This window comes from Perca fluviatilis, chromosome 19 (genome assembly GCF_010015445.1).
Source record: "Perca fluviatilis chromosome 19, GENO_Pfluv_1.0, whole genome shotgun sequence".
NCBI lineage: Eukaryota > Metazoa > Chordata > Actinopteri > Perciformes > Percidae > Perca > Perca fluviatilis.
In genome coordinates this window covers 17,603,946-17,616,000 of record NC_053130.1, presented here as the reverse complement: position 1 = coordinate 17,616,000, position 12,055 = coordinate 17,603,946, and the positions used below count along the sequence as shown (strand labels likewise).

Below are 12,055 nucleotides of genomic sequence, written 5' to 3'. Positions count from 1 at the left end.
CGGTTGTTGGCATAAACAGGTTGTTGGTCGGTTCCACTCACTCCGACTCCGCCCCACTTTCGTTTCGTTGCTAGGCGACAGTAGTCAGGTGACTGTCTGCAGACAGAACATGGCTGACCTGTCAGAAGACCAATGAGAGAAAGGCCAAATTTAGCATAATCGATCTTATTTTTTACGTCGTTTGTGACCACAGTTGACAGTCGTGGACAGCGATTGACCAGAGGTATTCAAGGTAAGCACGAGAGCGCTCAAATTCGGGTTGATATATTACTCTGTGTTGCTTGGAACAGCTGTAGCTAACGTTGGTGTTGGCTAGCTAGCTAGCTAAGTTAAGCTAGCTAGCTACTAGCCAAACAGTCCCCGCTTTCTCTAGCTAGCTAGCTAGTCTTTCGCCATATCTATGGTCTTTCGCTAGTAGGAGGAAATAATTTATGTGGACGCAACACGTTGTCTTCCGCAATTTTGTAACTTTATTGCATTGCCAAAGCCAAAGGTAGTTTGTTGTATCGGTAACTCCAGTGTAGCAGTAAAACTACAAAAGTTAAATGGAAGATAACGTTACAAGTTAATATGTAATTTATCGTGTGGTATTTCAGTGACCCTTTAAACTAAAGTCAATATCTGCACACACAGACAGTCCCCCCCCCATGAGAAGGAAATCAGATCAGCTGTGAATTTATTGTCTCATCGGTTAGTTTTCCTTTATTTTTATTCGCAATGAATCTGACTCTGTGGGAAATGTCTTCCAATAGAATGGGCTCTGTCATACACACAGTAATGACAAAAAAACATTGGGATGAATGATTTTTGTGCCTGGTTTATTTTACAGAGTGGAGGTTTTAAACCTTTGACCAGAGGGCAGCACTTCATACTGGTTGTTCAGTTGGTGGGAGGCATCTTTTATGATTTATTTGTCCTGTTTGTGGAGTAATGTCACATAACTTACTTTGTATGCCAACTATTGGACTTGTTATGTTAGGGCTAAATACAGATTGTCAGAAATATGAGCCGAGATGACCAAGTTTTAGAATGCTTCCAAAGTAGGTTTCTTTTTTTAACTGATGCAGTAGTTTGGTGTTTGCACAGTGTTTGTTTTTTTAACACCTAAATACAGAGCATCCATAAGAAATTGTTCCTATATCCTAGTGATCTCACCATCTGTACTGTGACTAGAGCTGGGCAATATATCGATATTATATCGATATTGTGATATGAGACTAGATATCGTCTTAGATTTTGGATATCGTAATATGGCATAAGTGTTGTCTTTTCCTGGTTTTAAAGGCTGCATTACAGTAAAGTGATGTCATTTTCTGAACTTACCAGACTGTTGTAACTGTTCTATTATTTGCCTTTACCCCCTTAGTCATTATATCCACATTACTGATGATTATTTATCAAAAATCTCATTGTGTAAATATTTTGTGAAAGCACCAATAGTCAACACTACAATATCGTTGCGGTATCAATATGAAGGTATTTGGTCAAAAATATCGTGATATTTGATTTTCTCCGTATTGCCCAGCCCTAACTGCAGTGTCCTGAGAGTTGTTCCAAATGCTCCATGACTTGTTTGTAGATGTCATCGCTACATCACTACACTTTATGGTTTGGGCTTTGGCAATATTGTTGCAAATTTACAAAAGACATCTTGTTGTTGCCTTTTAAAGTTACCTAAATGTTATTTCCTCCAACAAGCTTCCACATTCAAATAGTCTCTCAGCTGTTTACATCCAGCAGAGACTGGTTCAAATATACAAATTGAAACAGATATGTGAGCTAAATTATTACACAAGAAGAAAAAAATCTTTTAAGTTGGGTTTTCCCTTAATGATTTATAAATTCCAATAACAACAAGGGATCTGATTGCAGATGAGCGGGTTGCCGGAGGGAATAGCAAATGGCCCAAGCACGAGTGAACAGATTTGGGAGAGACCCTGGACTCTTGAAGAGATGCGGCAGAGCAGTGCCAACTGGTCCTTGGCAGCCGACTCAGGGGTAAGGGTCTTTGTCCCCAGCTCTGTAATAGGCCAAGTAATTCATCATAATCTGTTCTCAAATAGTCTGAAACATGCTGAAGGAATCTGAGTAGTGCGCATTCATTTATTTTACAAAAAGATTTTCATTACAGGTTAGTGGAGGGCAATGTCAAAGGTGTTCTACTTTGGTGTAATGAAAGGAACTCTGCAGGTGTTGCTGGTCTTTATAGGTCTTTTTCTTTCTTCACAGCTCTTCCTGTTCCTCCAAGACTTCTCCCAGAGAATGCTGTCAAAGACGCATGATATTGAAAAGCAGTTGGACAGTCTGATCCGTGACACCAAGGCCACAGATAGCTGCTTGCACTCTGTTTTCAACGACTTTCTCATGCTTTCCAATACACAGTTTATAGAAAATGTAATGTATATAATTACACATTGTTTGTTCTACTACAGTTTTGCTTGTTGTACTATAACTGTGGCAATTCAGTCTACTTGTTTGTGTACTTTTGGAACTAAAATGTTTTAGTTTACATGATGTAATCTCTATCTGGTGTGTCCTGTTACAGAGAGTGTATGATGAAGAGGTAGAAGACACTATTCCCAAGGCTGATACTTTGGAGAAGCGGCCTGAGCAGGTATAAATAATTCATCCTTCCTGCTCCTAACTTTTGATGGCATGGAGTACAACACTGACCAACCAGTATAAAACTGCATAACGCTTTTCAGTATTATTATTATTATTATTTCAAGGATAATATGGCCAATGTCTTTTTTTTAAATTTTTTTTCCTAAAGGAGAAGACGCGAGAGCAGAAGGAGGCTGAGATGATTCCTAAGATGCAGGAAGCTGTAAACCATGGTCTGAAAGTGCTGGAGTCAGCATTCGAGCATCTGGACATCAAAGCTGGAAACTCTGATTCAGAGGATGAGGAGGTCACAGACCGAGTGGAGGCCATCCTGGAGCCCAAGGTGTGCTCTTAATTATGACGCAGTAATGTATGATTACTGCAATTACTGGAGAAATGCATGTGATACCGCATCTTTACATACATGTACTTTATCCTGTGTGTCTGTTTTTGTCTTTTAGGATCTTTATGTGGACAGGCCACTTCCATATCTGATTGGTTCCCACGCCTTCATGGAACATGAGGACGTTGGACTTGGTGACCTCTCAAGTGATGGTAATATACTTATGGCAGCTTCTTCAGGCGCTACTACATTATACTGTAAATTTTCTCATGTATTTGTATCATTTTTTTGTTTTAGAAATGTCAGTTGACAGTGACAGAGACAGTGTTATTGAGAGCGAAGATGGCAAAGAAGCAATTGTAAGACCTTTTTTTTTTTTCTTTCACTGTATTTTTCAAGGTTTTTAATCTTGAACAGGAAAATAAAAACCTCCATTGTGTGTATGTATTTATTTATTTATTCAACAGCATTCAGATGAGGACTTCAATCAAGAGGAAGATGAAGGTCACAATAATATTAGAAAGGTAAGCTTGGCTGCCTGCCTGCCAAAACACCTCAAAGATTACATTTAAACTAAAACAACTTTTTAACTTTGGATTCTCTTCCCACACTCACCTAGAAGTCATCCATGTTAAGTTATGAGGAGGAGGAGGATGATGAAGAGGAGGAGGATGACGATTCTGACATATTCAGAGAATCAGACAGGGATGATGATGACGATGACACAAAGGTATACCTGTTACAACTTTGCTAGAGTAAAGCGGCTGTACGTTGCCTCTGCGCAACAGTTCCCCAATACGTGCAATCTATATGTTTTCATGGCCACATGCACTACCGGACCGGCTATCAAAACAAAAACAGAGCGGCTTGGATTACCACACACACTGAGGGAGTGTGACTCTTTTGTGAATGGGTTATTTGTAATTTCAGTCTGAAATCATTCAGATATGATGTATCTCAGGGACATTGTTAATCTGGTTGTTTTTATGTCACATTCAGAACACCGGCCCATCGTCTTTTGCTGATGAGCTGGCAGCGCGAATCAAAGGTGAACCACTTAACAAACCGGAAGGAGATCGTGCATGTAAGTCATAATCGACGAACTGATAGTATATCATCTCACTTTTGTTACTCCCACTCTTCATGTTTAATTTAAGGAAAACACAGCATCAAAGTTTACATTTGGGATTTAAGTATTGTTTTTATTGTTGCATGTGCATGCTCATGGCTTTTGTGTTTCCATCATGTCATGTCTTGGAAGCATTGACATCTAAGAAGAAAAGTAAAAGCAGGAAAGAACCAAAGCCTTCAAAGCCACAGGGTAGGACTTTCATTCACCAGCAGTGCAATTCAAACATTTGGTTTAATTTTGCATTAGTTATTTCCACAGCTTGCCCATTGTTCCCAGCTTGCTCCTCAGTATTATTTATGTACATTGTAACAGCAGCTGAAGAGGACCGAGATGATATGTTTAAGCCACCGAAGATGGATGATGACGACTTTTCCCCATTTGGAGGGAAAGGAGGCCTCTTCAGTGGAGGGAGAGGCCTGTTTGACGATGATGACGAGGTATACTAAACTAAATGATTTTTTTAGAGCTTATTCATTCCCATATACTCTGATCTTCAGCAAGGATTTGATTTGTGCTGTATTATGTTATGCCATTCAGGGTGATCTTTTCTCCGATGCACCAAAACCTCCTGTGTCCAAAGAGAAAAGGGTGCTGAAGGAAAGCATAAATAGCCCAGCTCAAACTGCAGGTGAGACCTAACACAGACTTTCTAGACAAATATGTACAAAGACTTATGGATAAGATGGGTACAAACGTGCAGAACAAACTAGACTAGCAGATGCCACATAACTTTTCTTTTCCATTCAAGAATCTGACAGACCTGGAAAGAAGATTCCAGCAGGTGCCATTTCAATTTTCCCAGGTAGTAGCATTTACTTGTATGACAGCTAATATCATGTCCTTGTCTGCTTTATCATCCTCCACCAAACCAAATCACTTTCTCTCCACAGATAACAGCCTCTTCACTTCAGGGAATGACTCTGGTTCAGTGGAGAGCAAGGAGAATGGGACTGCAGCTCCTAATACCAATGCTGCCTCCAAACAAGTTCCTACAGGAGCTAGTCTTGGTGGAGGAGTAGGTGGACTGTTTGATGATGAGGATGAGGATGATGACTTTTTCAGTGGTAAAAGCCTGAAAAAGTCTGACTCTGGTAAGTGTGTGAGAATAAGCACTTTAGTTCAACAGTCCAGGTTCAGGTGGGATCCTCACCCTCAAACCATGTGTTGGTTGTTTTTCCTTTTTTTTTCAGCTGGACAGGAGAAACCCAAGAAAGCTATTGACCTTTTCGACGAAGACTATGAGGATGGGGATATTTTCAGTGAGAAGTTCAGTGTGCCAACTCCAGCCCAGAGTAAGAAGGAGGTATTGGAAGAGCAGGTTAAACAACCTGAGAAAAGGGTAAAGATCAACATTCAAGTTTCTCAATGCGGTTGAACAACAGTATTATTTTTTTTAAAGTTGTATGACATATTTTGTTTGGTATATCTACATAGTGTGTTGTGGCCTGGAGAAGCGTTGCTATGCTGATGATTCATTGTTATGTTTAGATGCCGGCAGGGGCCATCTCCATGTTTGGACCCGGGACTCAAAGCTTGCTCAGTGAGGGCCTGAAAAAACGTCAGCCGTCTACCAGCGAGGAGTCTGAGAAATCAGAGGAGGTCTGAATAGATCATTGTGTATCAATATACTCCTGACAAAATCTAATTTGCTGTGTTTTCACATGCAAATTGGCAGTTTTTTTACCAAAAAGGTTTTGCACTGCCTCCTAATACACCATAAACTGGTTGAAGGCCTGAAGTGTATTTTCATTTGTTCATACTCTTCACTTTTTGTTTTGAGGTCGTGCCTGCTCCTACATTGACTCACAAGCTCAGTTATCAGGCATGGATGCCATTAAATGAACAGACTTTGTTGCAGTCATTATATTGATGTTTACTCAGAGTATTTAAGTGCAGTCTGATAAAAGGCCAAATTTGATTTAGTTGAGACTGCACTGCTGGCCTTTACTCCCGTTGATACAGTTCAGTTCTCTTTGCCCTTTACCAGTATTTTCTTTCAAGACTAAAACTTTATACTTTCAAAAAGGAATTTAGAAAGTTAACTACCTTACATTTTGATCTTCGTGTTGTGCATTGCAGAATGGGCCGGCTCCGGATGCTACGAAGGCTGCTGTCAAGCAGACTCAGAAACCCCAGACCAGAGGCCTCTTCTCGGATGATGAAGACACCCAGGTAAGGCTCTGAAACTTCGCTGGAAAAAAGTGATAACAGTAATAATACATTGTAATTACATTATATATGTATTTGCCTTCCATAGGGTTCTCCAGCCATCCCTAAGAGCCAGTCTAAGCCTGAACCTACGAGCCAGGGCAAAACCAGCAAGGCCCCTTTGTCATTATTTGATGATGAGGAAGAAGAGGTGAGAGTAATAAACTAATATTTCACACACTTCTGAACACAACTGAATTAGGTTTGTTTGTTTTTGATGGGAGTAAATTACAATAATCTGGTTCTTCACCTTGCAGGATCTGTTTGCATCTGCAGCTAAATCTAAAGCGAAACCTAATCAAGCCAAAGCCTCTACACCGCAACCCAGTCTGTCCAAGGCTGTGTCCAGCTCCCTCTTCAGTGATGATGAGGTATGAGAATAGAAAAAGTCATATTTTACTGCTGCATACCAATATTAAATGGAGCATACCACATGATAGATTATTCTCCTGAATATTTGAATGCCAGGACCAGTGGTTGGGTTCTAAAAGTAGTGCGGGGAGATCAGAGGTCAAGACAGGAGGGATGAAGCCCAGTGCCAGTGCCCCCTCCAGTCTCCCCAGTGCCAAACTGTCTCACAAAAGCAGCCTCTTTGACAATGATGACGATGTGGATGACCTGTTTGCTCCAACAACACAGTCAAGGTATGTACACTTGTAAGGAGGAACAGTGCAAATGCATGTCTGCTCACTGTTTCAATTGCATTAAAATCACTTTCACGATACTTTTTAAAAATGTTGTATCGCCAGGAATTCTTACCTATCCTCTTTATTCTGTCGCTCTTCATATAGTCAAAAGAAGTCTCAGAGAGTTGCTCTCTTGTTTGAAGATGAGGGTGATGATGATGAAGATAAAGGATCCCTCTTCGGCATCAAACCTGCTAACAACATAAACACTGCAGCCCCAGCTGTTAAAGTGAGTACACTAAATAATCTTTTGTATTTTTACATTTCTCATGAAAACAATCTCTTGTTTTGAAGATAACCTCCAGTGGGCTTTAAAAAGATTTAATAAGCTCAAGGGGTGAAAGAATTTCCCTAAGCCCCTACAGGACTAGTTTAGATCCTTCAATTAAACAGAAAACACCAAATTTGAAAATCAGGTTGGCACTATGAGTTTGCCCACAACAGTGATATTTATGTTATAATTACCTATATTATTAACCTATATAATATTATGTTTTTGTAATACCTGTACTCTTCAGAAACCTGCTGTGGCCTCTCAGTCATCGTCCCTGTTAGAGAAATCAGAGGAGGTTGTAGTTTCTAGGACAGCAGCAGAGGACGAGCCTTCAGAGCAGGAGAAGCCAGCAGCAAAGAGCCCTGAGGTGCTCCAGTCGGCGACCCCAACACAGATCAGCGCAGGTAAAAAGAAGCCTGCCGGAGCGGTCGATCTTTTTGGAGGCATCAACGTTCTTGCCAGCAAGCAGACAAAGAGCCCGTTGGATGAAGTTGACAATGACGACAGCTTCCTCTCTGAGGACAGCCCACCACCAAGTGTCAAGAAGAAGGAGGAGAAGAAGGAAGAGAAAGTCAAAACAAACGCTGTTAGTCTATTTGATGACGAGGAGGAAGATGATTCTGATTGGAATGAGCCGATATTCACACCCAGTAAACCCACAGCGAGTAACACACTAAAGGTGTGTGTCATTTACAGTAAACCTAAGAATAGTGTGACAAAATTATTGAATTGCATTCCTATGCTGTTTTTCCTGCAGTCGAGGTATTAAAATGTTTGTCTGTAAAAACATTTTTACAGCCAACAGAGGAGCGGCCACAAGCAAAGAGCACAGGTGTGTTCCAGGATGAGGAGCTGCTGTTCAGTCAGAAGCAGCAGAAGGACAATGACCCAGATGTTGACCTGTTTGCCACCTCTGAGAAAGCTGCGGTCAGTATATTAGATGTGCTCATCTGTTTGAAGATCTGTTTCTCTTCTCTCTGCAAGCAGCATGTTTTCCTCAACTGCATGCTGTGTCTAAATGCAGATGTCTTTCACTAGATGGTAAGGATACATCACTGTTTTACTTTTTAGAGCTCCAAGCTCAGCTCAGTGAAGCCGGCAGCACAAAGTCTGTTTGCAGATGAGGATGAGGAAGACCTCTTCAGCTCTATCAAGACAAAAGCTCCTCCTCCGGTAGCAATTTGATTATTTTCTAGTGATTACAATTATGCTGGAACGTTTAACTCTCCTCAGATATGACTTGTCTTTGTTGTGCTTGAACTGCCACTGACAGCTGTGTTAGTCATAGATTTGAACCACACATGTTATATCAGCGGGAGAACTTTGATCCCTCTCTTATTTTTCCTCTTTCAATTTCATTTTCAGAAAGTAGCAGAGAAGCCCAGGACACCTAATGACAGTGCACCACTAGCAAGTCCAGAATCTTTATCAGAGATTCAGGTGAGTCTACAGAAAACACATACTCCAATAATATCATGGGCTGTTTTGTTTCTTTGAGCCATAAACACACATACCTGTGTGTCCATGCAGTTTTGATTTAGGGTTTGCTGTAATTAGCTGTTAAACACATTGCTGTTTCTAGATAAACACAAGAAATGCCTTCTTTGGATACAATTCTGAATCTGCTGTAATCTGACCACACAGAAACCTGCACCAAGCCCTGTAAAACCTAAAGATTCCTCATCAAGGATTGGGAAACTTCAAGTAATATTTCTGTTTTATTTAATCAAAAGTCTTCATTCCTGTCATTTCACTCTGATTCCTCCTGAGGAAAGACTTTTCTATTCCCTCTTACACCTTTTTGTCTTTTAAGGTGTCTTCTGTCTGGGCTTTTTCATATTCCGACTTAAAAGCTTGGCTACGATACACCAGCATGACTACCAAAATGAAGATAATTATCTGTTTTATTTCATTTTGCTAAACTGGGAGAATTTGCTCGCTCTTTCTTTCAGTGTTATTGCATCTTGCTCTTGCCTCATTTCCATCCACAGTCCTGTTTTGTTTTTGTTTTTTTCTCTGAATGATCTGCTGCGTGGAACTACTCTGACAAACGTCAGAGAGTAGAGTAGTTGGTAGTTATAAATGTGTAGTTAACTGGGAAAAACTCCATGGTGTCTTTTTAGCCTTGATAAATTGTATTGGTGCCTCTGATCTTATCATATTCAGGCCAATCTGATGATCAACCCCGCTGCGTTGCTCCCTGGTGCTGTCCCCAGTACGCAAGGAGCTGTAAGTGTACTCCCTGGCATGGTTTTTAGTTCCTCCTCTGGGGTGTCCAGCTCCAGCATGAGCCCCAGCCCCGCCACAACTCCTGTAGAAGCCCAGACAGACTGTGAGAGAGGAGTGAGCTTCGACGCCCCAGTCCAGGCTACAACACTGCAGAGCGCACACAAGGTGAGTTTTTGATCCCTGGCTTGGAGAATAATATAGGTTATCTACAAGTCTTTTAGTTGCTTTTCCATCCCTTGGATTTCTGACGTGATATCGTGAGTGCAAATCTTCTGTCATGCAGAGTCGTGCCAAAGGTTCTGTACAACGGAGACCCCAGTCCAGAGCAGCGAGGCAGCAAGCGGCCCAAAGAGCTTTAAAGGATAAAGAAGAGACTGTGGGTGGAGATGTTCCCGGGCCGAACCCCAGTCTGTCTGGTTTAGCCTTACCGCCACCAGACAGGTCCAGCCAGACACGTGCCAGTCCGACACTACCTAACTCAGCTGCACCCGCAGCCTTGCCCGCCTCCTTACCTCAATCCTCTCTCTCTGAAATCTCCCCCAGACCCTCTGTGCTGACACTGCCAGTATCCACAAACGCTGGAAAGAAAGAATCCAGTAAAGACAGCAGCAATACCAAGGTGCTGCCGTCTTCTCATGAGGATGACCTTTTTGGCTCTGCCGGTCTGTTTGGGGCCACATCAGTCCCTAACACATCCTCCACCAGACAGACTACCAAGACTACACAACCTCATGCCAGTAGTGGGGTGGGATTGAAGAAAGACAAAGACAAAAGCACCCCCCCATCCATTTTTGATGCCAACACTGATGACCTTTTCCAAAAGGTCAAACCAAGGTCAACTACTAAGAAAGCAATGGCCTCGTCCTTTTTGGAAGAAGATGAGGATGATGATGACATCTTTAGAGTGAGCAACAGCTCCACTCCCATATCACCAAGTAGTAAAGAAATCAAGAACAGCAGTAGTTTTTCAAAGCAGGGCATCTTTGAGGTACCTTTTTATTTTACATTGATGGTAATACTGTCAAGGTTTTATTTGACATCATTAAGAACAGGTTTCATTTCTTTCCTTATTGGCTGAATTTCTTTGTTCTCAGGATGAAGTAGCCACTGTGCCTAAAGTTCACAAGAAGCACAAAGAGAAGACCCTTGATGCCAGCTTGTTCGATGACAACATAGACATTTTTGCTGACCTGACGGACACTTTAAAACCAAAACAGAGGTCCAAGACGAAGGGAGAGACCAAGTCAATATTTGATGATGACATGGGTAAGAAACAATAAAATGCATGCAGGCATTCTTTTCTTTTTTTTGATACTGTCTGTCCTATGCTCTACCTTTTTTTTTTTTTTTTTTTAATTGGCATATTTAACCAAATATTTTGTCCTTCTCTCTGTTCTGTAAAGATGACATCTTCTCACCAAGCACAGTTAAACCAGTGACGAAGGCTGCCCATAAATCAAAGAAAACACCACTGTCTCAGGAGACCAATACAGCAGCGGATTCAAGCGACATATTTGATGATCCACTTAATGCTCTTAGTGGAAAGTGAACTGTTGTTTCTGAGAAGCCAGATTTGTACAATTGTGGATTCATTCTTTTGTTATTTGGATCGCTGAAAGATTAGAGATCAGATACAGTGTTGATAGAGTATTTATTCATATGAATTCATATAAATACTGGGGCTTATTTTTGCCAGATAAAGACTCAGATGAAAACTAGTCCAGTCATCTTCTGACAGCACTTCCAAAATCATCTCGGCATCAGATCATATTATGTAACATGTATTATATACTGTTAATCTTTATTATACATAATAGCACTTTATAAGCATATCCTATGCTTACGCTCAAAGCCTGCAGAAATTAACAGTAAATTGTTTTGTTTATTTTGAAGATGTTTATCCTTTGGCTTGATCATGTTGAGATTCCATTTCTTTTGGGTTTGTGCCATATCATGGTTATGAGAAATCATTGTGTTTACTTACTGTCTTAGGCATTTTGACAATGTTTTTATTAATAAGAAATTCATCAATTTCTTAACTTTGGCTGTGATGAAAAATGAAAAATTAATTTTTAAAAACTAAAAAGAAACATATTTTATGCTATCTGAAATGAGTGTGATTATTTCCAAGTCACTTGTTTTCATGTGCGTTTTGTCTGTCTAGACTTAAGATATCGATCAGTGTCTGATGAGCAGGAAGCCCATTCCGAATTAAGATCTGTGATTATTAACACCATTTCTGTTTCATTTTTGTATGATTAAGCTAGGGTTAGTGTTTTTGCTTAGGTATTATTAAAGTAAAAAAGGAAGAATTGAAGCTGCTCCCTTATTTGCATAAGAGAAAAAGAGAAGAGAAACCCACCTGGCTGCTAGAAGTTATATATCCTTCCCCACAGTAAGTGGGACATTAAATTCTTCCGTTTGTGCCTTGAACATGATATTATCTTTTTGCTGGCACGGGGATACAAATTGGCACGCATTTGAAAACAGACATTTTGACGGTATATCATTTTTTTAACGTGTACAGTAAAAACGGCTTCGTGTGAACAAGGGGTGTGTATTTTCCGCGCATCCCCACC

At 40.7% G+C, this 12,055-nt stretch overlaps 1 protein-coding gene across 3 annotated transcripts; it reads left to right on the top strand.

Annotated features, from left to right (window-relative positions):
- The first annotated feature begins 65 nt into the window (after window positions 1–65).
- washc2c (WASH complex subunit 2C) lies at window positions 66–11,712 on the top strand. 3 transcript variants are annotated; one of them, XM_039783687.1, is made up of 31 exons: window positions 66–232; window positions 1,873–1,998; window positions 2,230–2,394; window positions 2,546–2,614; window positions 2,774–2,947; window positions 3,066–3,159; window positions 3,245–3,306; window positions 3,415–3,471; window positions 3,567–3,677; window positions 3,947–4,031; window positions 4,209–4,268; window positions 4,395–4,516; window positions 4,617–4,707; window positions 4,828–4,881; window positions 4,970–5,170; window positions 5,270–5,418; window positions 5,568–5,678; window positions 6,159–6,251; window positions 6,337–6,438; window positions 6,545–6,658; window positions 6,756–6,931; window positions 7,079–7,202; window positions 7,492–7,926; window positions 8,046–8,174; window positions 8,319–8,420; window positions 8,613–8,687; window positions 8,892–8,951; window positions 9,414–9,641; window positions 9,760–10,464; window positions 10,571–10,742; window positions 10,880–11,712. In XM_039783687.1, exons 2-31 carry the CDS (start codon window positions 1,873–1,875, stop codon window positions 11,023–11,025), a joined length of 4,392 nt encoding a protein of 1,463 aa, XP_039639621.1. In that variant the 5' UTR covers window positions 66–232; the 3' UTR covers window positions 11,026–11,712. The 3 variants fall into 3 exon arrangements, with proteins under 3 accessions (XP_039639621.1, XP_039639620.1, XP_039639622.1); XM_039783686.1 differs by having other exon boundaries at window positions 4,392–4,516; XM_039783688.1 differs by lacking the exon at window positions 8,892–8,951 and having other exon boundaries at window positions 67–232; window positions 4,392–4,516.
- Window positions 11,713–12,055: the final 343 nt, after the last annotated feature.

Bases quoted from the DNA above. Each gene is read 5' to 3' on its own strand.
- washc2c (XM_039783686.1), top strand. From the start codon at position 1,873: ATGAGCGGGTTGCCGGAGGGAATAGCAAATGGCCCAAGCACGAGTGAA. The intron at 5,419-5,567 runs GTAAAGATCAAC...TGTTATGTTTAG, and splicing joins TTAAACAACCTGAGAAAAGG to ATGCCGGCAGGGGCCATCTC. The intron at 5,679-6,158 runs GTCTGAATAGAT...TGTGCATTGCAG, and splicing joins AGTCTGAGAAATCAGAGGAG to AATGGGCCGGCTCCGGATGC.